The sequence below is a fragment of the Catharus ustulatus genome, chromosome Z (assembly GCF_009819885.2).
Source record: "Catharus ustulatus isolate bCatUst1 chromosome Z, bCatUst1.pri.v2, whole genome shotgun sequence".
In the NCBI taxonomy this organism is placed as follows: Eukaryota; Metazoa; Chordata; class Aves; order Passeriformes; family Turdidae; genus Catharus; species Catharus ustulatus.
In genome coordinates this window covers 21,870,019-21,897,374 of record NC_046262.2, presented here as the reverse complement: position 1 = coordinate 21,897,374, position 27,356 = coordinate 21,870,019, and the positions used below count along the sequence as shown (strand labels likewise).

At 42.3% G+C, this 27,356-nt stretch overlaps 1 protein-coding gene across 7 annotated transcripts in view; it reads right to left on the bottom strand.

Moving 5' to 3' along the window:
• The window catches only part of MAST4 (microtubule associated serine/threonine kinase family member 4), a 290,337-nt gene that overhangs the window by 156,766 nt on the left and 106,215 nt on the right, over nucleotides 1–27,356 (bottom strand). For 4 of the 7 annotated variants that reach the window (XM_033085236.2, XM_033085235.2, XM_033085237.2 and 1 more), the window contains exon 4: nucleotides 16,535–16,609. The exons of the other annotated variants lie outside the window; for them this stretch is intronic. In XM_033085236.2, coding sequence (XP_032941127.1) covers nucleotides 16,535–16,609 — 75 coding nt within the window. The remainder of the gene's footprint in view (nucleotides 1–16,534; nucleotides 16,610–27,356) is intronic. 7 annotated transcript variants of the gene reach the window in all.

The following is a 27,356-nucleotide window of genomic DNA, read 5'->3' as shown; positions in this document are numbered from 1 at the left end:
CTGCAATCTTCAAATATTCAAGAAGTCTTTCAGAGTTTCAAGTTACACATAAGAGTACTCTGGAAAAGTGCATTCTTTCAAAACAAATTTTGGTTATGCATTCTTCAGCTGGAGAGGTGTTAAGTATAGTAAGATTAATACAAGAAGTTGTTTTGTTTTTTTAAACACTGTTGCTCTACCCACCCATCAGAAACTGTAAACATCTGACACCTTTCTGGTAGCCTATGTTAAATCTCAACAGCTTAAAATAGTAATATTATCACTGCATTAATAATAATAGGAAGGAAAAAGTCAGCAATGGCACACAATCACCTTCTTATCATCATCAATGACAGCAAGACTTGAGGAATTACTTGAAGTATTTCTTAAGTAATTACTACGGTTTTGCTAGAGATAAGCTGAGGGATGACAGCAGATCCTCCACTTGGATGTGACAATAAGGAAAGAAAGCAGCGCAAATAACAAAGTAAAGGACTGTTTCCATCTATCAGAGAAAGGTATTACACAGTGCAAAAGCTTTTTACAAACTAATCTTGACCTCTTTATAAGATTAAGATATCAAGTCATTGCACTAATCCATTCTAAATACCTTCTAAGCAACAGGTTATGCTTTTCATTTTATTGCTTCCAATTTTGCCAGCATTTGGTTCTTTTGAATCACAGAGCAGCTGTGATTCTTTGAATCACAGAGTCTGTGTGGAGACAGATCAACCACAACAAACGACAAGTGCTAGTGTCTCACACCAAATGTGCATCTTCTGCTCTAAGTTTGTTTCCCTGGCAAAGATGTCTTTTGTTTCTATGACAACTTACAGTGTTTCCTGGTTCCAGGAATAGTAAGCCTTTGCCTCAGAAATGGTATTCTATTAACATCAGGGTGGAATTTTAGGAGTGTCTATTGACCCTAAAAATTGCAGTCAAACACAAAATTAACTAATATTCAAAAAGATGCTGAAAATACATTCAGGTCTTTGTCAGTCAAGGTGTTTTCACTTGGATCTGACTTCTTTCAAAACAGGTGTAACTAGAAAACTGGTCTTCCTTTCAGATGACCCAAGTGAGTTTGTGTTTGCAACATCTCCTTCACAGCAGTCTGAGTTCTAGTCTTGTCCAAGATACAATTCTATATCCACTTTTCACAGGAAAACTTTAACAATACCTTCTTCATTGGTAATGTAAGTCAAGATCACTATCTCTCCTTTTCCACACTTCCTGCCAAGGAACCAGGCATTATCAATGCCTTACAGAAAAGTCTGATGTTCTGCCTTTCAGCTGAAGGCTTACAGATGCTTTCCACTCGTTCAGACACAGCCACCAGTTTACCAGCACTTTTGCTTGCTTACTGTGCAGTCTCTCCAACTGAATCACAGATTATCTCCTCACAAGCATTTCCATGAACAAAAATTGCCACCTCTGCACTGGCAAGCTCTGGAAAGTTCTTACCACTACTCGAGGAAGATTTCATTCACAGCTGCCCTGTGACAGCAGAACACTCCTTGAGGTAAAACACAATGCTTCTAAATTCTTAATTCTGCACATTCTTAATTGTGCATTTCAAAATTTAAAGATGCTATTCAGCATGATAACTTATTCCCTTCACATTCCCAACTACAAGAAGCAAATTAGCAACACCACCACAGACTGCAATGGGAATATACTGTAGAAGTGAAGAGGAACCTGAACTACAACTTGGGCAGAAAAGACACATTTTATCTAATTAAATATTGGCTGTTGCCTGCAATTCATTTTTATCTCCTTAGTTAACTTTCCCTGCTTTTGTTACAGGCACTGCTGACTGTATCCTTCAAAGGAGAAACATATCTTTGTGTTAGTTCTGTGTTCTGAGATTTGATGTAAAAGGAATATTCAGGTGCTAGGCATTATCAATTTAAATGCAAATTAACTGGACCAAAAACAATGCCAAACTGGCTATGTATAAAAACCATATAATAAAAAGAAAGTAATCATTTTATCACATACAAAAGTAATTTAAATAATCTATTTTCCTACAGATGAACCAGAAACAACATTGAGATTTATAAGACTAGACTCAACTAACAGCAGTTAAACGTGTTTTGCTTTGCGTAGTATTCTTAAAATTCTCATATCACATTAAAAACACTGATCCCTATGGAAGACGAAACATTTCAGGATGATTCCATGCATTAACAGTAAGGCTTTTCCTATGAAATACCACTATAGTCTGAAGACTCTTCAATTGTGGGATTGGTAATAACATTCAGTAAGCAAAAGAACTTTGTTTACCTTGTTACATTGTTTAAGGATATAATACAGTAACTTTCCCAACTAAATTTTGAAATAAATTAACAGAAAACAAAAAAAAGCAGTTACACCTTTGTGTGTGTGTGCACTCTTTTCACAGAAGATCAAAAACTACAAGAGTTTCTTCAGAGAAAGCAGAAGAAACCTGTAACGAGAGTCAGCCACTCAAAGTAGTTTTGAGTAAAGTTAGTAAACAAATAAGTAAATCAAAAGTGCTACAATAATACCAGTTACGGGAATAAAATTCATCAACACAGAAAATGAGCCATGCCTAGTTTACCCCAATGGAGTCCATAATACTCAATGCTTCACAAAACCAAATCATCACAAAAAAACCTCTCCCAAACTATCAGTAACCTACTGCCCAAATGGGAAGTAGGAATGCATTTAAGAATTATCCAAACTGCGCCTAACAACATTATCTCTGCTGGATCTCATGTTCTCCACAAAAAGAAGCAGTGGCAGAACACATCAATGCTACTACTGTAAGACAAAAATGCAGCACACCTTATTTGAAAGTAGCTACTGTAATTAGTAAAAGGTGAAAACCCCCCTTCCATGAGAAGCACAAGCCTTTCTGAAAAGAGAGCAACTTGACTGTTGCCAACATTAACTCTTCAAATCTCTGCATTCACTTTCTAGTGGTATGATCTTTCCTTATTTCAAATAATTCACACTAAAGCACAGTAGGAAAATATTACTTAAGAGATTGTTGTCCAGTACGTTGCATTCTTAGCTCAATTTAAAAAAAAAAAAACAAAAAACACAAAAACCCACACAAAACCATGTTTCTTTAAGAAAAAAGTATGAAAACTCTGAATGAACAAACCTCTCTACCTCCAAGTATACAAAATCATGTCATCTAACTCAGTGTTAGAAAATCTAAGCTTCACTCTGAACTGCTGTCCTACAGTTTATTTCACCCCTTGGCAAAGTACATCACCACATGACTAATGGAGAAAATGAATGGTCTGTAAAGTGTTTGAAACACCAACACTCAACAGATTCCAGCTGCCAAGTTCACGTGAATATTCCCATCATTAGAGTTTTAAAGTGTTATTATACATTGAGGGAAAAGGAGATGAAAAAGAAAAAAGAAGTCACACAAGACATAAATGCCAGCTACTGGTAGAAGTGTTCACCTAAACAAATATAAACAATTATACAGTTAATCAGAACTGGAAAACCCTAAATCCATAGTTAAACTAAAGCCAGTGATTTCTCTAAGCTCTGTTTGAATCTGTAGGTTCTTTCATCAAACAGAAAACAGAGCTTTTATACGGACATACCTACAAAGAATTTTGCCTATTAAAAAGTAAAAGAATAAAACACTATCACAGTGGCCACTGCACACAATGGCCAGCATCAACACTTCTTGACAACATAATTGCTAAAGACCATCATGCCCACAAAAATCTAGATGCCTTGCTCTCCCCAGCTGCTGCTGACTTTTGTTGAAATCAGTAACTAGAAGATAAAATTATTAAGCTTGCCTTCAGCATGAGAGACTTGCCTACACTCAGGCTTTGATTGCAACAGTTTTTATTAGTCATTTTGCACAGGATAGAAAGGGTTAAAAAAGTCAATACATTTGTTCTTTTTTCCAACACTGATTAGCACTAGCAAAACACATGCCTTGCTCTACCTTAACACACTCACAGCCATCAACTGGAGAAGACTAAGCCAGAAGGGGAATTTTCATTGGAACTGAGTTTTAAACTCAGCAGAATTGAGTCATGGAGTTTGGTCAAAGTCCTGGTGTGCCCACAATGCCCAATCTCAGACCTGCAGAGCTGAGCTCTGCAACTGCTCTTCACACATAAGGGAAACATTTGGGGAAAACCAGAAACAAAAGGCACAACTCACTACTTCACCCAGAAAAATCACATGAACAGCAATGACAAAACATTACATTTTCACTTTCAAAGGGTATCTCTTTTGAAGAAAAATGATACTTTATATCTGCTCTATTTATGATACCAGATCTTCTGCCCCTAAAGCAATTAAAAGTCTCAAAATTACAGATTTTGCTTAATGCTGACAATTTAATCAGTTTTTATAAATTCACATTAGATCAGTTCAGTTGATCTCACACAACTTAATGGAGAAATATACTCCATTGATATGAAAAGAAGTTCTCAAGCAAAGGTTACACTGGAAAAAGTGAGACTGTCTGGAGACCAGCTAGGTAAATATTAATCCCGTTTCTGAAAACAGCTTGATGCACACTTCATTTTTTCACTTCAAAACTCCAGTCACACATTTCTCCTAACACTTGATTTTCCAGCTTGTTCAATTTCAGTGGAAGCTTGGTTTCCTACAGGGCCTTAAATACCCTGAAAAATCCGAAGATCCCCTAAACCAGATTAATCTAAGCGTAGTTGATGATGGGCCTTTTCTGCATGTCCTGCCTGTTTGCCATACGTATTTGCTGCTGAACTGCAGAAGGCTAGTGTCACTGTTCCTCTTCCCATATGGCAGGCAAGAGCACACCACCAGCATAAACTGTTTCACAAATATTCAATTACTAGTCAACACACACTCCTAAGTGAGAAAAATTTATTTCAACCTCTCCAAAAATAATACAACAAAAATCCCATTATCCATATTGATATTACACTGTTCTCCCTGCTGATGTAATCCAGGTTCTCTAATTAGCTGCAATCTCAATTTTAAATATCCACCACAGGAAGACAGGAAAAAATTTAATTTGGGAATTTCAATGCTTTTTAAAAATATTCCTTTCCCTTGTCAGTCTGCTGTTTATATTTTTATCTGAAAGTATCAAAATGTGTGTAGCAACATACATTTACTGTATCAATCTTAGGTCTAAAATCTCTGATGCAGAGAGGAAGATTCTGTCTAGCAGCAACTGCCTTGAGCTTCCTAATACTAACAATTCCTAACCCTAACTTCCTAATACTGACAAATTTCACTGGAATAATCTTTGATAAAACAATACAAATTACTAGATTAGTGCTGTATCACTGTGTGTAAGAACTTCTGAACTCTTGACATATACCACTGTTTCACAGTGGACACAGTTTTCAGCTAAAAAACACAGTGGACAGACAATCCTTCTTACATAAAAAAACAAACATGTAACTGTGATAAATCCTTTTCCACAATTTATATCATTATGTGGTCCCTCTGTATGTGTTAGCAATAAAGTCAGGTATATTTTATAGTTTTTATTTGGACTAACACTCTAGATTAAATGAGATTAGGACCCAGATAGTCTTTTTGGTTTATTGCCATTTCATAGACAGTTTCATTCCCCTCCAATATGGCAAAATGATTGTTTCACGTGAAACTACAGTAAATCACATCAGCAACTGTATTAAGTTTTGCAAACACTGAATTTCTTAAATTTCCTTTTACCCTTGACTGATAATCCTATTTACACCATCTTAATAAGGTCTAAAAGGATCAGTGAAGGTTACTCGAATTTGTATCTCTGTCTAATATGTTTGTCTGCAAGTTTCTGTCATGAAATACCTGCTAACTAATGGGAAGAACTTTCCAAAGGCACAGATTTCTTGTGCAACTTGTCCAAAAGACCTTCACCAAAAAAAAGATACAAGAAGAATAGAAGATGTACCTTTTTATTTATTCAACGTGAAACAAATATAAAAGAAAATGAACAATAGTTTTTCTTCCTAGATGGTTTTAAACCAGAAGGAGACAAGCCAGTCCTAAAGTAAGTCTTCAAGAAGGAATAATAAAAAAATTCCTCCCAGTTGATATACTGATTTATATGATTAAACTGGCAGGCTAATGTATCAGCTTTCACCTTTTCTGCAGTCACACGACCAAGACACTTGAGTCAGGGAAAGCACAAGTGTAGCTTCCATGCTAATTTCACTAGTGAAGATGACAGAATCACAGGTTAGGGTTGGATGGCGTCTGGAGATCATCTGATCCAATCTCCCTGTCAAGGCAGGGTCATCTAGAGCAGGTTACACACGGGAACATGTCTGGCTGAGTTTTTAATGTCTTCATAGAGGGAGATTACAGTCCTTCCTGGGCAGCTGTTCCACCGTTCTGCTATCCTTAACACAAAAATGTCCTGCCTTGTGCTGAGGTGAAACTGCTTGTGTCATGTCACTGAGCACCACTGAAAACAGCCTGGCTCCATCGTCTTGGCACCCACCTCTGAGATATTTATGTGCATTGATGAGATCCCCTCTCAGTCTTCTCTTCTCTAGATTAAAAAGGCCCAGCTCCCTCAGTCTCTCCTTGTAAGAGAGACGCTCCAGACCCCTCATCATCTTCGTGACCCTTCACTGGTCCCTCTCCAGGAGCTCCTTGTCTCTCTGGTACTGAGGTGCCCAGAACTGGACACAGCACTCCAGCTGTGGCCTCACCAGGGCCCAGCACAGGGGGAGGATCAGCTCCCTTCACCTGCTGGCCACACTCTTTCCAATGCAGACCAGGATGCCACTGGGCCTCCTGGCCACAAGAACTCACTGCTGGTTCATTGTCACCTTGAGATCCACCAAGACTCCCAGGTCCTTCTCTGCAGAGCTGCATTTTAGTGGGGCAGCCCAGCCTGTGCTGGGACTTGGGGTTATTCCTCCCAGGTGCAGGATCCTGCCCTTGCCCTTGTTGAACCTCATTAGGTTCTTTCTGTCCAGCTCTCCAGCCTACCAAGGTCCAGCTGAAAGGGAGCAGAGTCTTCAGGTGTATCAGCCACTCCCCCAGTTTGTGTCATCAGAAAACCTGCTGAGGTTGGATCCCTTCATCCAGGCCAGTGATAAACAAGGTGAGTGGGACTGGACCCATTCTTGATCCCCAGGAAACAGTACTGACTACTGGATTCTACTGCCCTGATCCTGACCCTCTGAGCTCTGCCATTCAGCCAGTCCTTCATTCGGACATTCAGCTATTTCCGTTTATTTAAAACACGTTTCCTGTGCTTACCTACAAGAAGTAGGTAAAATAAGTACATGCATAGTACCTTAGTGCCCAGAAAGCTTATCAGATGACCTTGAATGTGATCACATGGCACATACAGAACATCCAAGGGATCAGGCTCAGCCAGCATATATTTAGGAATGGCAGCTCCTGCATGTCCAACCTGATCTCCTCTGATGAGAAGGTGACCCACCCCAGGGTATGACAGAAAATCTGTGGATGTAGTCTCCCTTCAGCAAACCCTTTGGAGCCTACTGTCTCACGAAGCATTCTGCTGGAGAAGCTGTCAGGACAAGTGCACTTGTCACTAGGTTAAAAACCAGCTGGGTGGCTGGGCCCAGAGAGTGGTAACGAATGGTACTGATATCTCAGGGGTCAAAAATACAGTAATTTCATGAATACAAGCCGCACTGAGTATAAGCCGCATCTCTGGGTGTTGGTAAACATTTTGTTCTTTGTCCATAAATAAGCCGCAACCAAGTATAAGCCACTCTGTCGTTCGCAGCGAGGACCCGCGTGCAACAAAGTTGCCAAATAGTAACAGAACGGCGGCAGGGCGGGGTCTACTGGCTCGGCTAAGGATGTGCAGGCTCGGCCCGCTAGGGGCTGCCGACGGGGCCAGGTAGCCCAGCCCGGCGCTGCCCTGTGGTGGCAGGCAGGGACAGAGCCCCCACCGCTCCTGCGGCGGCGGGCGGGGATGGAGTACCCTGCCTCCTCCCCGGGCCGTGGCAATGGCGGCACGGGGCCCCCGCCGCCTCCCAGAGCTGCGGCCATGGCAGCACGGGGTGCCCCCGTCTCTCCCCCGGGCCGCGGCAGAGGAGGGAAGGAGAGAACTCTCCCTCCTCTCTCCCCACCCCCCCATGCTGCCTGCAGGGATTCAGGCTCCACCCGCGGCGCAACAGAGTAACAATTTAACAATTGAAAATGCCGGCTTTTACTGGCAGCTGCTCGGCTCGGCACTCTGGCTGGCACTTCTGAGGTTGTAAATGTCAGAAAATTATTCACATATTGGCCGCTCCTGAGTATAAACCGCATTTCCAGTTTGGGAGAAAAACCTTAGTCAAAATGGTGCAGCTTGTATTCGTGAAATTACTGTAATGCTTCACTCAAAAGAGTTACAGGTAATGAGGAGAAAGAGTTGTGGAACAGGTCTTGGATCACGCGTGAAACAGGCTTCACAGCCTCAAAGGAAAGACCCTGAACAAAGGACCACCTGGGCTTTTATACCCTGTGCAACTCTGGGGACTTTCTGCTGAGTTATTAGCTCCTGGTGCTCTCTGCTGTTGCCTGGCTGGCGCCACAGAGCCTCAGGCACTTTGTAGTGCAAGGGATCGGTGCCAGTTCACAGTCTCTTTCTTGGCCTCAGGCTCCCATGAACTCGAGCTCAATCTATAGCTGCGTACCAGGACAAAAGGGTAAAAGGCAATTTAGTCGGGGGGACTCTGACCTTTGACTTATGAATCAAGAAACCTACTGACTGAAAAGAAGAGCAAGACTGAGTATGCAGACCAAGCAAGAGAATCGTTCAACCAATAGAACACACAGTACTAATTAATATGAGAACTAGGTAATTTGTAGCCAATATGCCTCTGTTTGCCAAAGAGGATATATAATGTAAAATTTCAAGAATGAGAGTTAGCTTTGCAGATGTACCACACAGCACTCATGTATGCACAAATATGAAAGAAACAAATACCTCGGCTCTGTGTGTGAGATTGGCCTACTGCACACCAACCGCCAACAATTTTAGGAATTATGGTGCCACAAAGCCACAACCAATTGGCAGTCAGTCACTAGTGAGGTTCCTGAAGGCTCAGTACTGGCCCCAACGCTGTTTAAATCTTTACCACTGATCTGGATGATGGGACCAAGTGTACCCTCAGTCAGTTAATGAATAAGACTAAGTTACATGGGAGTGTTAATCAGCTGGAGGGCAGAAAGGCTTTGCAGAGGGATCTGGGCAGACTGGATCATGGCCGAGGCCAATGGTGTGAGGTTCAACAAGGCCTAGGTGCTAGCAACCCAACAACCCCAAGCAGTGCCACAGGCTGGGACACAGTGGCTGGAAAGGACCTGGGGGTGCTGGTGACAGCAGCTGAACATGAGCCAGGGTGTGCCCAGGTGGCCAAGAAGGCCAATGGCATCCTGGCCTGCATCAGCAATAGTGTGGCCAGCAGGAGCAGGGCAGGGATTGTCCCCATGTCCTGGGCACTGCTGAGGCTGCATCATGAAGCCTGTGCTGTTCTGAGCCCCTCAATTCAAGAAAAACATTGAGGTATTGGAGTGTGTCCAGGGAAGAGCAACAAAGCTGGTGAAGGGTTTAGAGAGCAGGTCCTGTGAGGAGAAGCTGAGCGAGCTGGGATTGTTCATCCTGGAAAAGAGGCTCAGGGGTGACTTTATCACTCTCCACAACTGCCTGACAGGTGAGTGTAGCCTAGTGGGGATCAGCCTCTTCTCCCCGGCAACAAGAGACAGGGTGAGACGAAATGGCCTCAAGCTGCACTAGAGGAGGCTCAAGTTGGACATCAGAAAGAAATGGGTTGTTAAGCACTGGAATAGGCTACCCAGGGAGGTAGATGTTGGAACCACGCCCCCCAGAGGTGTTCAAGAAATTACTAGACATAGCACTAGTTGGTGAGCAGGTGGTGATCAGCCAAAGATTTGCACTAACAACCTCAAAGACCTTTTCTAAACTACTGATTCCATGAATAAAATAGTTCCCTGTGGGGAAAAAAAAATCTTTTTGAAAACAAAAATACTATTTCAGTATTGTTGAAATACTTCCCAACACTAGTGTAACCAAACACTTCCCCCACTCTAGTTCTAGGTAGACATTTTAAAATCTAGCTTACAATTTGGTTCCACTCAACAACCCTTGTCTACACTGTGCATTCCACACCTAAACGAGGTTGTATGCTGACTAATTTAAGCTTATTTTAAGACTGACTTTACATTTCTGTAGGTTTTTTTGCATACATACTAGCATTTATTCTAGACAAGCTATTCATAACACTATTTCTGCCACAGTTACTTCTATTTTTAACCAACTGGGAAGCATGCAAGCAACACAGAGATGGAGATCACACATCTGAAGTAACAGCTGAAAATATCTAATTATAACTTGGTATTGCCTTGTATAGAACTAAAGTTTTAGTAAGGAGAAAATTGAGTACTGTAGATTTTTTCCCCCAGTTTGGTGTAGAATGTTGCAAAACCTATCTAGAGCAATGAATATTACATACTGACAGACTGACTTGGTCAGAATAATTTTGTAAGGAAGACAATCTTAACTTGCCAGGGAGGATCGATCCATGATATTTGACTGTAACATATCTTCTGTTTCTATTTATACATCTGCCAGATTCTCTAACCTTTGGTAAACATAACTTTATAGCAATCAATTGGCCATCAAATCAACCTCCTGTTAGCTGTTGCCCCAGAGCAGTGTTAGAGAGTGCTTCATTCTCTTCACTCCCATGCCTACTAGATGACTTCTTTTTTATCTGAGCAGAACACATTATACTAATATCCTATTCTCACAATTAGACTCTCTGATTTGTGTTGATTTTATGATAAAAAGCAGTAGAATTTCAGGAGTGTACATTTAAAACATACTTAAGGTAGAGCCCAGAAGACATAAAAAAAAAAAGCAGATAATCCATCTAGCCATTTATTAAATAGTCATATATGAATAATTGTTTTTAATGAGACCTCTCAGCTATTTAAGACCTTCAGTCTAGGTTTAACAGGTTAGAGACATGGTTCTCAACAGTAAACTATTTCTTTACAATTACTAATCGTGAGCCACTAAGACAGAAAGAGAAACAGTTGTAGAAAAATTTAATCAGCTCAAAAAGTAACATAAATGACTGGTTTAAATTCAGAAATTACTTTATAAGCAAGTAAGTATCAGATTTTAAAAAAAAAAATTCTGCAGAAATTGTTCAGTATGAGCTGAGGGAAGACTACTTCACACTGTAATTAATTGATATAGGGTACTCACACCAGAAAGTACATAAAAGCAAAGAAATGATCTGTGCTGAAATGTCTTCTCTCTTCACAGTAAGTCTGGAGTTTATTTAATTCATTCTTCTACAGCGTTCTTTTTTCCAAGCTAACAAAATTCTGAATAACCTTCATAATTGTTAGACAGATGTTCCTCATTTACACCTGCAGCTTAATCTGAATACATCTTTATTTATACATTGAAACAAAACAAAAGTTTGAAAATTGTCTGAATGCTTTCCCTTGTAACTCTTTCTCAATTCCATGATCCCTTATCAAATTGGTTTTCATTCAGATGTTAAATTTCACAGCTTTATAAATGCATGTTTTATTTCATCCTTCAGATCATTGCTACTAGAGAACTTTCCTTAACTTTGTCTACCTGTCTGTCCACATTTGTTACCCACTAAGAAGCTGCAGTAAACAAATTAACCAGCAACCCTTTATATTAAGCTTCTATATCTAGGCCCTACCAGCTAATGTAAATAAATTAATTCAATGCAACACAGCAAAAGCTATTTAGAGATTACATCTATATTGCTTCCATGTACATCTGAGAACCAACCTTGGTTTGCAGGTCAAGCAGACAAGTCAGAATCACCAGTGTCTCAGCATCTTTTATATTCCACATTTTTTTAATGGCGTGACTACATCAGTGGACAAGCACAGGGTTACAAGTATCATTTATCTGCACTTCTCTAATGCCTTCAACACCATCTCCTACAACATCCATCTCTCTAAAATGGAGACAGATGGATCTAATGGGTGCAGTAGGTGGACTTTATGTGGATAAAGAATTGGTTGGGACAGTCACATGCAGAGGGCAGTTATCAATGGCTCGGAATCCCCATGGGGTCCTTAAGCATTATTTAATATCGTCCTTAATGACAACAGATAAAGGAATCAAGTGAACCTTCAGGAGATTTGCAGATGATCCCAAGCTCGGTGATGCAGCTGACACACCTAAAGAACAGGAAGCAATCAAGATGGACCTGGACAGGTTGGAGAAGTGGGACCATGGGAATCTCAGGAGTTTTAACAGCACCAAATTCAAGGTCCTGCACCTGAGTTGGGGCAACTCTGAAGCTTAAGGATGAACACATTGAGAGTAGCCTTGTCCAGAAGGACTTGGGGGTGTTGTGGGTGAGAGGCTGGACATGACCCGGCCACGGCACTCCCAGCCCAGAGAGCCAAACGTGTGCTGGGCTGCACCCAGAGCGGTGTGGGCAGCAGGGCAGGGAGGGGATTCTGCCCCTCTGCTCTGCTCTGGTGAGACTCTACCTGAAATACTATGCTCTGTTCTGAGGTCCTCAGCACAGTAAAGATATTGACCTGTTGGAGTCCAGAGGAACACATCAAAATTATGAGAAGGATGAGTACATCTCCTATGAAAAAAAGGCTGAGAGAGTTTGAAATGCTCAGCCTTGAGAACAGAAGATTTCAGGGTGACCTAATTGCAGTCACCCAGTACCTGAACGAAGTCTAAGAAAGATGAAGAAAGCTTTTTACCAAGGGCATGTAGTGAGAGGACAAAAGGTATTGGCGCCAAACTGAAAGAGGGCAGGTTTAGACTGGATATTGGAAAAAAAGTTTTTCTTGTGAGGTTGGTGAGGCACTGGAACAGCTTGAGAACTTGTAGATGCCCCATCCCTGGACATGTTCAAGGCCAAGCTGAATGGAGCTCTGGTCTGGAGCTCTGGTGCTTGCCTATTGCACGACGATTGTGATCTTAAGGTCCTTTCCAATCCAAACCACTCTATGACTGTATAATTGTCTGAAGTTCAGCTTGAAGTTTAGCTTTCCCTGATTTGCATCAGATCAAACATGAGCTCATAGCTAGCCAAGGTCACAGCACTGTATCCTAACAACTCTATTCTCTTTTGACGGGACAGGCCACAATCCTCTCCACTCAGGAAACTGCTGCACTAAATCAATACAGCGTCCCTTGCTCCTTTGGGTCACCCAAATCACTGACCCAGAAATCAGGGTCCAGGACAAAGAGACACAAGTGAATCATTGCAGTCAGTTGACTACAGATGAAAGATCTTCCGGGCAATTTGTACCTCAGTGTCGCTGACTCACTCAGCACTGCTGCTGCTTGATGAGACACACTGCCTTGCTTCCAAGTCTCCCAAATACAATTATTCTCCATAACCATGAGGTTAGGAGGCAGATGCAGGAAACTCAGGACATGCAGAATTAAATGCCAGAACAAAGCCCAGCAGAATGCAGGCACACACAAAAACAGTATTCCTTTACATGTTTGTGATGGTGTTGCCCCAAGCTCAAATAGTATCCCTAATACAGGCAACAGTCCCTGCAAGCTGTGCAGACAGAGTTTCCATTACATCCTGCCACCTGGGCAAACAGCTGCTGCACAGGAAGGCAAAAGGAATAAAAGGGATCTCACCAGTCTTTACAGTGCCAAGATACAAAACAGCATTTTCAAAGTAACAAGTTTGTTTGGTTTGGATTTTTGTTTTTGGGGGGGTTGTGTGTGTGTGCGTGTGTAGTGTTATATAGTGTGTGTGTGTGTGCACGTAGGTTTTTTTAAACTAGGAAGAGCTGAACTAACAAGCTTAAAGAAAAGCATGTGAGATTTATTGATGGCAATTTGCCATCTTTGGTCTAAAAGCAGGCAAAATAGTCCTTGTTTCACCATAAGAAGACCGTGAGGCTTCTGTGCACCTGTACCACCAGGAACACTGGCAGCTCTTCCCGAGGTAATAAATGAGTGTGACAAAACAAGCAGCTGGAAAAGTTCTGCCAGACCTGTCTTTCTACAGCTTCCTACTTTGGAATTACGTGCCTAACTGACTCTCAACCATATTTCTAGTCTTGATCAGGAGAGCATCCTCGCATCCCCACAGCCCAAGAATGAATGATCAATGATCCATAGGCCCAAGTGTTGCTGAGGCTGTCAAAGGCATTGCAGCAGGCATGTCTGCAGAGAGACAAGGAGTGTGCAGCTTGAGTCATTGGTCTGGGAGACAGGCTGTACTGCTGCTGTTTTTTCAAATGACTGGAGTTCAACTTTCCCAGCCAAGTTACAACTTCATGAGAGAAAGTTGTGGGCTTTCTTCATCATCTCTTTACAAATGGATTCCTTCAAGCAGAGTGCTTGCTGGTCAGGTTGTCAACTGCTGGTAAGGGTGATCATCCCACACAAGAGGAAAGATGGATTCTGATGGCACTCCTACTGACTTGCAGCAGTCTGCACATGACCGACAAAAACCAAAGTTCTACAAGTACAAAAGGAAAGACATAGTTTATCTCTCAGAAGCTCTGTACTAACAGCACTTCCCTACTTTACTTTCATAGAGATATGAACAGTAAATATTGAGGATTTCACACTGCCTGAAGCGTGTCCTTGGAACACAGATGAGCCTTTCGTTAAACAGTGCAAGTTTGCTCAGGGTTTCTCCTTCAACCAACACACACTGAGCTGCAGTACCTTTCACCAGTCTCTTGCCTGGACAGTGAGGGAGGAGATTAGGTGTGTGACCTGCAGATGACAGAGAACTATGAACTTGCAGGTTTTTTTCTACTTTCCCACTGGCACTGAAGAAGTGCTTCTTAACTGCCTTCTCTCTTCTCCTCCCTCTCCTCCCCTCCATCCTCTTTCCTCTTAACCTGCTTTCTCTCTCTAGACACATTTTAATCAAAACAAAACACTAAACCAGAGCAATGTTCTTCCTATGTGCTCAGAAGTCTTTTCTAAGCAGATGGTCATGCTGAAACTGCTGGCAGTCATTGTAGGGGGAGAGGTGGAGCTGATGTGGTCTGTGGTAACAGCCCCCTCTGGATGCTGGGCTGGTATCCAGCAGAGCTGAGCTGCTGGCTTGCTCCCAGTGCATCAGGATGTTCTCCCAGCAACAAAGAAACTGAAGCACAGTAGCTTAGGGACTCTACAAACACCAATCAAGATCCTTTCTGGTCCTTCTGTCCCAAACAAAACAGAAGAGCAAATATCAAGGTTACTCTGTAGCTACCAGATTGAGGTTTTGACAGCATACCTACCTTTGACAAGGTATATCCAGATGCACAGTAGGGCACCGGGGCATGATGAAAAAATGCAGGAAAACTAGATAAGAGGAGGGAGCAAAACCTAGCACACTTACATCCACAGAATTGCACTCCAGTAGACATTTTTCCATTACACATTGAGGCTCTACCTATTGCAGAAATCAAGCAGTAATGCACCCAGAAAGTGGCTTGTCAAGAGAACAGGCTGATATATCTGTGTGTATATAAACATATACCTTCTCTGTGTGTGTGTGTGTGTGTGTGTGTGTGTTTGACTTATTTTGCTCCTTTAAACCCCAAAATGCCCTTCCCCCAGAACCCCAAAAGGATATTTTAGTATTGATAATGTTGCTACATGCTGAAAGAAATGGTAAAAGTCAACATAATATCTAATGAATTAACACATACAGAAACAGAAAAAATTAGTCTAACAGTACTTGGAATCCGAACCAGAATGCAAGACAAAATATAAAACCAGGGATTTTATTTCATAACCAGGATCGCTGTCTCAGAGCTACTACTACAGATACTTCAACCTGTATCAAAAGTTGTATGTAAATACTGCAATCAATTCTGCAATATCTCAAATAAAGTGAAAAATGCGATTTCCAGGCAGTGGTAGTAATGGATACACAGTTTCAGATTTGCTGGAATCTCTCAAAAAAGTAGCACAAAATAAATACAGGCAAACATTGGTGATCTAAAATATCCACTACAGTGTATTTTATTAAGTTCCATAGTAACACCACCCTCACTGAACCTATCACATTTTCTGAGTACATCTCTAAAAAGTTGAAACAGTCTTATGAGCTAGCAAGTACTGCTAATGTATCTGTTCATATCGTCTTCTGATGGCAGTCTATTTTTTTTTATTCCAAAACTTTCTATTGCTTTGTAGTACTTGATAATAGTGTTTGAATATTTTCCATATCCTTGCCAATTTTTTATTCAATGAAAGCCTTTTGTTTAAGAATGAGACAAATGAACTGCACATGGATTTACAAAAAGACATCACACAAACTAATAAAAGCAAAGTGGAACTTTTCATACGGTTTCTATTACATTTTGCAGATACAACCAAAATCTTCCCACAACTTTTTAAAGTTAAAAAAACAATTACTGCACTTGAGTAGGAATCAATTCAGTGCTGAAGTTCACCTTTAGACATAGTGATTATATCACTTGCAGATGAGTAAAAATAACTAAATTTCCCACCAAAGCACACAGAGCTTCTCTTTAGCAACAAATCCTCTGTTGACACAACATTCCATTTTAGAAATGGTCCTTCAATAAAGGCACTCACTTTTGTAGCTGATGATTCCACTAGTCTCTGACGGTGGCGTGCTGAGCTGAAATGGCTCTTCTGAGGCATCCCTTCCTGACAGTGAATGAAGAAAGGGGAAGAAGAACAGAGAAAGGGCAGAAATGGATCGTGGAGGGGATGGAATGGAGGATGTTGGAGAAGGGAGAGGGAGAGTATTTAACTGTACTGCATTTTCACTAACTTTGAAAAACCTTTATTAAATCAATTTAAGTAATACCACTGTACAAATATCAGAAAGAATATTAATAATTTGCTTTAAAAAGTAGCCTCTTGAGGCTTTTATATACATATTATTTGCACACATTTAATGACGCTGTCTCCTATAAATCTACATATACACACATACACTATGTGCCTACTTCACTTCTAGACACACACATTGAAGTCAAACATTCGTTTCACTATTCCAAGGTATAAACGTTATCTTACATTTTCTGTATCAACTATGGAGTTAAACACAAAAATCCCAATCCACTAGCCATCCAGCCAACTTGCACTTCAACACAAACATCAGTATCTCCTCTAGCAAAATAAGATTCTCCACCCAGACCTGCAATAATCACCTTAAATTCTAGCGACTTTCACCTAACAGAGATTAATATCCTTGCCTGAGAAAACTGAGAAAGACCAGGCTCACACAGGTAAAAGGTAAGTATGTTCTCTTAGAAATCAAAACCTGAAAGAGCATTCAGTTGAAAAAATCTGAAATCTAATAATCTTCATTACATGTGCAATACAAGAGATATGAGACACAGGTTCCAAATCCTCTACCTGCTTAATATGCAAGAAACAGAAGAGGGACATTTCATTTCTTCCCCAAGATATTTTAAATACTCTGTCTCAATCTCTCCAGAAACTTTCCAATTTGGAAAGCCCCTCATTTGTTGTAAGTATGAACTCTACAGTCTGTTATTTCAGCTATGTGTCTGAAGGGGAGAAGATATGGGTAAAGAGCCTGCTCTAATCACAGGAATCAGAAGATAAAAATTTGTAAGACTCGTTTTTTCTTTCTTAGTTTCTTTTTTTTTCTCTTTTTTCTTTCAGAGCCAATACACAATTCTCCTAAGAGTCTTTGAAAAAAAAAAGTCACAATATTTTAGAAATATAAGCTCCTATTTTGAAAAGATAGTCACAGGATTCTTTAAATGAAAATACAGTGCTGTTCAAGTCTACAAATATTTTTCAAGATCTCAAGACTTTTTTTCAAAAAGCATTTTTATAAAAGTAGTTTTTACACCTCCTTAACAAAAAGGCTTCTACTTCTGGCATGACATCATGCAGAGAGAACCAGCCCTGTAACTCAAAAAGATCTGGTGGCAATAATCAAAGATTACAGCCACCATGGGAGGATTACATCATAATTTACCAAATCCAAAACAGTAGTAGTATGAACCAGCTCTAATTAACAGAACCAGTATTACAGAAAAAGTAGTTATCCAACACTTGCCTAAACACTTGGTTAAGTTACAGAAGACTGTTCTGCTGATGATAATGTATTTTGGTAACATTTTATTAAATTACTGGTGTAAAGGGCTAAAATTAGCAGTAAGAACTAGAACTAGATTACCTTAACACTTATTCTTTAACAATTTCTCTTAAAATTTCTCAATGCCCTTGCCATTATAATCTAACATCAGATTTTATACAATTAACAACTGATGCCTGAAAAGGACCACTTTCTGTCACAGTCTGGAAACAATGGTAGGGTCAGCGTAATCAGGACATCAGCTAGCAAAAGTGCTGATTCAGAGGCACCATTTTCACTAAAATTTTGGTCCGAACCCAAAGTGCGGCTTATAATCAGGTGTGGTTTATATACAGGCAAAGAACAAAAAGTTGCTGTTTTAGTTTGGGGGACAGGTGTCTGCTGAGAAAGGCAGGAGCTTCTCTTTGAAATGGAGAATGTAAACCCCCTCCCTCCAAATTATTATAATTTTGAAATCAAGGGAATTTCAGGCAAAAATATGGGAATTAGGAATAACGGTTCTTTACTAGGGAAATTAAAATAGAAATACAGTACTACAAAGAAACAAACTCCAAACCCTGACAAAGTCAGAGTACAACCTGACACCCCGTCAGGCAGGGTGTTGGTAGCAGTCCCATTAAATGGTGGTTGCATCCTCCTGCAGTGACAGATGTGATTCAGTCGGAGCAGTGCTCCTGCAGAAGGTGCAGTTTCCCTCTGGAGGTCCAGTGGTGTTATGGAGAAATCCAGTTTTCCTCTGGAGTCCAGTGGAGAAAGGGGCTCCCTTAGTGTCCCAAAACCTCTGTTTTTATCTTGGTAAGAAATATCGGGCTCTTCCCCCTGGCTGGAGCATCTCTCAATGGGATGCAGTAATTTTATCAGTCACACAGTGGGACTCAATGGGCCATTAGCAGAAAATGACTCCCTGGAGGAAGGATGGGTTGTGAAAAGATAAAGAACAATGCCCTGCCTGGTTTCAATGGATGGCCCATTAGCAGAATATCTGCTGTTGAGATAAGGATCACTGCCCCCATCCTCAACAGATGGTGATAGAATAGATACCTTTTATCACACTCTGTATTGTAATTTGCGGCTTATAATCAGGTGCGGCTTATGTACGGACAAAGAATGAAAAGTTGCTGGCACCTGGAAAGTGTGGCTTATACTCAGTGCGGCTTATAATCGTGAAATTACTGTAATCTAACATGGGATCCTTTACCTAACTAAGAAACACGGAATTCTTCTCCTCTTATTGGCGTTTTTCTTTCTTTCCTGTCTCTCCTTCAGAATGCTTTTCAGAAGCAGTTGAGGGCTGGCAAAAACACAGTTAATACATGGAAAAACCCCAGTATAGCGCCAATACCATTTCAGAAGCAAAAATGTATACTTAAATTGATGTGATTACTCCTATAAAAAAGGAAAGTCAGAGTTCATTCTGTTAAATGTTTATGTTGGCTGTGCCTTCAATGACACCAGTCAGTACAACATTCTGAATCAGAATATATTAACAGATCACTTTTTAGCTCAAAACAATCAGGGTAGACTTCATGCAATATCATCCCATGTAGGGATGATGGTTTATCATCAGGACATGTGAAGGTTCAACAAAGATCAACAAGAGATTAAAAAAAGTTGCAAAGAAGCTAATTTTTTCACTATGGAGAAGTTCAATACAGAGCATTTGAAGCCATTAGAGACATTAGACTGTAGGTATACAGGTTTTGCATCATAATGTCATGTCCCTTAGTATTGCATTTCAGCTGATAAAAACAGAAACCTTTTGCCAATGTCAGTAAAACTACAGTCAGAAAACTAGGTCTGCGAAGGCCAACATGATTCACGTCAACAATGACAGCTAAAGGAAAAACTGAAGGATCCTAAATAACTCTGTGGTAAGGTATTGTAGTTAGGTGGCATGCAGAAAATTGGTGTGGAAGCAGAAAGAGACAGAGACTTATTTTATTTAACAGGTGCGTAATCCAAGAAATAATCTTGTGGGAAGCACACATATTGAGGAAAGTAAAAACTAATTTAAACAACCTACATAAAACCAAAAAGACAAACTCCACAAAACAATAAAAAAAAAAAAAAAAAAAAAAAAGGCATGACAGACTGGAGCCACAAGTCTTTCTGAAGTCACAGAAGTTTGAAAACAGCTGTGAGGAGAAAATATGGTTTTGGTTGCAGAGGCTGGTATGTATAGGCTTTAATACTGATACCAAAAGCAGTTTCATTAAGAGCTACCATTCACTGTGTGGCTGCTCTCATGAAAATGGCAGTATCAAGAGATAAGCAAGAATAGAAGAATAGCAAGTGACACAAGCATGTGGTCTTATCTGAAGAGATTTCTACCTCCAGACTGATGTGGCCACAGACCTATTTTTTTCTCTCTTTTTTTCTCTCTTTTTTTTCTTTTTTTAAGCTGCCAGGCCAAGATCTGAAACAAGCGGCAAAAAATTCCACACAGAGGAGTTGAATTCACCTACAAACACCAGAGCTGGTCCCTGACAGATCTGGAAGTATTTAGCAAAAATAATTCACAGACACAACTCCATCCACATCAAGCTGGGCAAATCCTTATGTTGACAAGGCTATTTCAATGTTTTTACTAGTAAGTGTCATACTGAAGAATACCTCCTCACACACCCTCAAACCATGATCATTCTAAACATGCTTCCTCCCCCAACACTAGGCCTGGGCTATCTCAAGATACATCTGTGCCCAAGACTCAAGTCCCTGTCACATCCTTAAGTGTCCTATAGTTCAACCTGGTATTTAAGTTTAGCAAAAGCTACAGCAAAGCTTATGGCCAAGGCCTGCTCTCATAACTAAGACTATTTAAACTTTTTGTTACTTTCCTTTACATGGAAAACTACCTCCTGTTGTATAGCGGCTCACACTAGATGTAGTTGTTCTATTCAATTGCCAAACCACTACACTGTGTATTTTAAAATGCCCTGGAGATTGCTTTTTCTTTCTACTGCAATGTAAAACAAAGTTAACACATTACTCTGTTATCATTCATCTATTTAGGAGGGCTACGTAAATACAGCTGTGAGCAAAAACACAAGAAATGATAAAGCAAATAAGAAAATAGGAAACAAAAATGATGTGTTACAATCTGATGCATTTAGTCTGATTTTTCTTTCTTTCATTCTTGCCTCAAAGGGGCCAACATATCACCAACGAAGAATGCCATTCAACTTCTGATAGCTCAATAGTTTTAGGATATAGTAAAGGAGGCAGTACATATTGTGGGATGGCTCCACAATCAAGTCATTACAAATTACTAAAACCTTCAACAGCATCATGGCAACACTAATTCTCCATATTACCCAGTTACGTTTTTATTAATTATATTACATCAGCCAGAAAGCCAGCATGCTACATCAGCATTTACTCCTATGCACAGCTTCCTGGTTACCTGCTGAACAAGCGTGTGAACAACACACCAATGCCATCTCTATCAGATATCTGCTTGGTAAAAGCTACTGATGATTTGACAGGGTTTATTCAGATATTACAGTCATTTAATATTTAATCCTTGAACTGTATTAGTAGACAAAATTTTGACATCTCTGTTTTATTTTATTATAGTCTATGTGTTATAAGGTTATGTCTTATCTGTTATAAGGTCACCAGTAGCCCTGCAGTCTTGTAGAAATAAATTTCTCTGTGTTTCAACTTACCAAAGAGATAATGAAATTCTATTATTGTTTCAGCAATAATATGACACTTGGAAAGAGGAAAAATCAAAATATCTAGGGAGATTCAAAAGGTAAATTAGTTTCAAATTTTCAGTGTTATGGGTGCAGATTGGTCAATCAGCTTCTCATAATAAAGAAGAAGGGAAAAAGAATAGTCTTTACAGGCACTGGGGGCCTTCTCATGAAGATTAATACAACTGATTAAAACAATCTGATAGTTCATAATAGATAGAGATAGCAGGGATGTGCAGACAGGGAGGGAGGCTTTACACATTGTGTTACCACAAAAATTCACAAAACTAAACAGCAAAACAGCAAAACATTCACGACTATAAGGCGCGTCCATTTGACTAAAATTTTCGCCCGAACCCAGAAGTGCACCTTATAGTCCGGTGCGTCTTATATAATGTACAAAGTTGCGAAATTTGCCAACCCGGAAGTGCAAGCCCGCAACAATCCCGAGCCAAGCAGAGCCCGCCTGGCGGCGGCATCAGGCCAGCACCGGGCCGGAGCGAGCCTGGTGGCATCAGGGCAGCGCCAGTTTGGGGGAAAAGCTGGCGGCCGCCGAGCAGCCTGGGCGGGGGTGGGGGGGGGGGCGAAGCCGGTGGCATCGGGGTAGTGCAGGTGAGGGGTGGAAAGCGCGGCGGTGCAGCCCGGGCAGGGGAGGAAAGCCCGACGGTGCAGGCCCGGTGGCAGGGGGGCAGCTGGTGGCATCGGGGCAGTGGCAGTACAGGGCAAGCCCGCCGGCATTCGGGCTGTGCCGGCCCGGGGGAAAAGCTCAGGGAGGCACGGGGCTCCCAACGCGGCACAGGGCACTCGAAGCGCCAGGGCGGCGTGGGGCTCCTGGAGCTGCACGGAGCTGCCGGAGCGCCGGGGCAGCGCAGGGAGGGAGGGAGCGGGTTGTCACTCCAAGCTGCCACAAGCTGCGGCCACTCCGTGTTGCTGCGAGCCGCGACCCCCCCCGAGCCGCTGCAGCCCCAGCGCCGCAGGAGCCCCGTGCCGCGAGGGGGAGGTGGCACCACAGCACCGCGGAGCTGCTAGTGGGAACGGCACAGTGGCAGTGCCGAGCCACGGGGGACAGGCAGCATGGCAGGAGCGCCAAGCTGAGTGACGGACAGGCGGGACGGCAGGAGTGCCAGGCTGAACGAGGGACAGGCCCGAGTGAGGGACAGGCAGCACAGTAGCAGCGCCGAGCCCAGCAAGGGAACGGCATGGCAGCTCTGCAGAGCCGCGAGGGGGAACAGCATCGCGGCAGCACGGAGTCACAAGGGGGAGGCTGCCCCGTGGCTGCGCTGAGCCGCGCCAGCTGGCACCGGGGGCGGGTGGCAGTGTCAGAGCCTGCTGCACAGGGAGGGCGCCTGGGGCTGCCTTTGAAAGCCTACGCCGATCTGTGAAAAATGTTTGCAAATTGACCACCTGCCAGTAAACTCCACAATCGCAGGATTCCGTTACTAATTCGTTATTTTGTTGCACGCGGCACGGCTCCTCACTGCAAAAAAAAAGTGCGCCTTACAGTCTGGTGCGCCTTATATAATGCACAAAGTTGCGAAATTTGCCGCTCCCGGAGGTGTGCCTTATATTCCAGTGCCCCTTATGGTCGTGAAATTACTGTACTCTGCTTACATGCCATTATACTGAAAATCCAACAACACTTAAAGGATATACAGTGTGGAAAAGCTAAATTACTCAATGAATTATTAATATGCAGATAATGCAACATATTCATGACAAAACCATGAGAATCCATTTAGGTAGAGACAGAACAGTGGATGTTCAGAAGCTTGGAACTTACCCTTCTGATAATACAGTAAAATTCAAAAATGTCTTCAAGCCCTTGTGCCTGGCACAAGAGGTAACAAACAATGCACTATAGCCCTGCATCATAGTCTCCATGACTTCAAAATACGCTGAATGCAAATTACAGTAAATTCACAAATACAAGCCGCACTGAATATAAGCCGCATCACTGGGTGTTGGCAAACATTTTGGTTTTTGTCCATAGATAAGCCGCACCCGAATATAAGCCGCTTTGTCATTCGCAGTGAGGACCCGCGTGCAATTAGTAACAGAACCGCGGGAGGGCGGGGTTTACTGGCTGAGCTAAGGCTGTGCAGGCTCGGCCCGCTAGGGGCCGCTGACAGGGCCAGGTGGCCCAGCCCGGTGCTGCCGTTCGGGGCCGGCCGCTGCTGCCACTGGGTTCGGTCACCCCGGGTCGGCGCTGCCCCGCGGTGGCAGGCAGGGACGGAGCTTCCCCCGCTCCTACGGCAGCGGCGGCGGGCGGGGACGGAGCTTTCCCGCGCCCGTGGCGCCGGCGGCGGGCAGGGACGGAGTTTCCCCGCTCCTGCCGCGGCGGCGGCGGGCGGGGACAAAGCACCCCGTCGGCTCCCCGAGCCGCGGCAATGGCTGCGCGGGGCTCCCGTCGGCTCCCCGGGCCACAGCAATGGCTTGCGCGGGGCTCCTGTCGGCTCCCCGAGCCGCAGCAATGGCGGCGCGCGCTTCCCCCCCCCTCCCCGGGCCGCAGCAATGGCGGCGCGCGCTTCCCCCCCCCTCCCCGGGCCGCGGCAATGGTGGCGCGGGCTTCCCCCCCGCTCCCCGGGCCGCGGCAATGGCGGCGCGGGCTTCCCCCCCCTCCCCGGGCCGCAGCAATGGCGGCGCGCGCTTCCCCCCCCCTCCCCGGGCCGCAGCAATGGTGGTGCGGGCTTCCCCCCCCCTCCCCGGGCCGCAGCAATGGCGGCGCGGGCTTCCCCCACCCTCCCCGGGCCGCGGTAGGGGCGGCCCGGGTCCCCCCTCTCCTCCCCGGGCCGCAGCAATGGCGGCGCCCGGCCCCCCCCGTCTCTCCCCTGGGCTGTGGCAGAGGAGGAAAGAGAGCTCTCCCGCCTCTCTCCCCGCCCCCCGTGCTGCCTACAGGGAGCCAGACTCCACCCGCAGTGCAACAGAGTAGCGATTTGTAACAATCGCAAAATGCCGACTTTGCAGCTGCTCGGCTCAGCACTCTGGCAGGCACTTCTGAGGTTGTATTAGCCGCTCCTGAGTATTAGCCGCATTTCCGGTTTAGGAGCAAAATCTTAGTCAAATTGGTGCGGCTTGTATTCGTGAAATTACTGTACTCATTTTTGTAAAACAGAGCAGCAGACAGTAGGCAATTCAGTGGGTCAAGTGTGGGAGTAGGACCAAGTTATAAATTGTAACACACAGTCCCTCCCTCTCAGCTTTAGATTCGAGCAAGTGTGAAACGTTTTGGGATTTATTGGAGGGGAGGGGTGCATTGGTTTGTCTTGGTCTTTAACTTGCAAGATGTTCATTTCTTGCTGATGTTCCACTGCCTCAAATGTTAAACTTCAGTGTAATACTTAACTAGCCTCTGAGTCAAGCTTTACAGGTTGATCAGGAAAGCGTTTCTGCTTCAGAGGTATCTCACAGCAGAGAAAAAGTAGTTAAGTAAGAAAGATTTCTACATAGTTATGGAATTAAAAAAAAAAAATAAAATAAAAGAAAGAAAGAAATCCTAAGTTCTCATTTATTTGACAAACAACGTAACAATGTCACATTATGGCACATCTGACAATTCTTACAGCCAAGGCAAGATATTATGTCAATAAAATGCAACATGCATGTGCAGCTTCGATTTTGAATAGTAAGAAAACAAATCCTTGAAATCCATCTACCAAACAGAACACAAACCAAAGGCTAGGACTGCATCTTGCATCAATTAAGCTGTTAGCAACAGAAAGTAGACAAAAAAAGCATCTCAGGTAACTTCCTGTATCCCATTCTCGCAGGACAGCCACAGATGTTAAATTCTGAGTAATAAAAATGTGTAACTAACATGTTTGCTGAAATTGCTTGGCAGTCTAAGACACCAGTGGGCCAGACACTCTTTCCTATTAGTACCCCTAGTTAGGACACCATCCTCTTCTCCCTAACCACATCTGGTTAGTCCTACGTAGACAATCATTAAAGCATTTCAACAAAGAACACTAGGGCATTTTGAAGGAGAAAAGGGCAAGAACTAATTTTTTTACAGGATCCTCATTGACTACCGCATTTCCTCAGTGGTACTTGAGAGAACACACATGAAAAATGGGTGCTTTAAATAAGATATTTTCTAGAATAGCTCCTTTGCAGAAACTCATACATTTAAAAGTGACTGAATCTTCTCCATGTATCTCCTGAGAGCCTGAAGACAGGAAAACACACTTCACGAACCTATAAGCCAGACCAGTATTACTGGATTCAGCATCAGAAGAGGTTAGTATTGATTTGTCAGATAGACTGCACACCAGAAAGACATTATACTGAAATAACTGAAGGTGTCTTTAAGGTGAAATAGGCAATCAAAAAGCATATGCTTTTTGCAGCAGTGCTAAAAAACTAAGTGGAAGGTTCCATTCTTACTATGAAAATAAAAGAAGGGTCATAAGGTTTTACAGAAACCATTACAAGACATCAGCCCTAAGCATATGCAAATAAATACACAAGAACAGAAATGGAGAAAACAAAATGCATGCATAAAAAAGGTAGCTGTTCTCTCATTATTCTGTTTTAAAATCCCTGAATACCATAAAAAGCAAGACAACAAAATCAGTTCCCAAGTCTTGTCACAAGTGCTCAAAAATATTCAAGTCCTGAGCTGTAATCTCAATCAGATAAGACTAGCACTTTGCTGTGATCATAAGGAGAACGTAAGAAAGAATGCCAGAAAGGAGAAGAACAAAGCTGGCATTACTGCTGAGGCAAATTGCATGCAACATAAAACAAACTCCAAAGACTCATGAAAAAAATCTATGCTGAAATATAAGGAGTAAAGCAATGCACAGTCCTAAGAGCATGGACAAGAAAGGCAATTAATATTTGAGAAATTAAACTTAAGCAACTTAACAGTCAGTCAAGATGCTGCTCCAGTTTAGCAAGCACTAGTCTCTTCAGAAGATCAGGGTCAAACACAATGAGATCATTGCAGCTGCCTCATACGAATACATTTGTTAAGTATTAAATCTCTTATTACAACCACAAAACAAAGCATGTAAATGCAGTAATAGCCCTTACTCAAGTTATAAATGTGATATTCTCTACCTCAGAACTTCTCTGCTGCCAACCAACTCAAAAAAATTGTAGATTTTGGCCACCCTGTCTTGAAACCAATTTTGAACTGTTGCTTCCAGAGAAGTGCAAATACTCATAACAAAAGTGACAAATATGAAAATGCTATTAATGTCTGACTGCTAAAGCCTTCTATTTATCATTGTCACTCTAATACCACACTTGACCACTACTTTGCTTACCCCAAATAAATTGTGATACTCTTTATAATGTTAAAACAAACATACTCAGTCTTGAAGAACTGAAAGAGAACAGTACATGATTATAGAATCAGAGTAACATGAAATGTAGCTTGCCATAAACATTTGCTCTAATTTTTCATTTATATTACTCCTTCCTTTATTGTACTTATCCACTTTTACTAAAATCTCAAAAAAAATGAAGTACAGTAATTTCACGACTATAAGGCGCACCAGTTTATAAACCGCTCTTCCGGGTGTCAGCAAATTTCCAAACTTTGTCCATATATAAGGTGCACCGGACTATAAGGTGCACTTTTTTCTTCAGCGAGGATCCACGTGCAATGAAG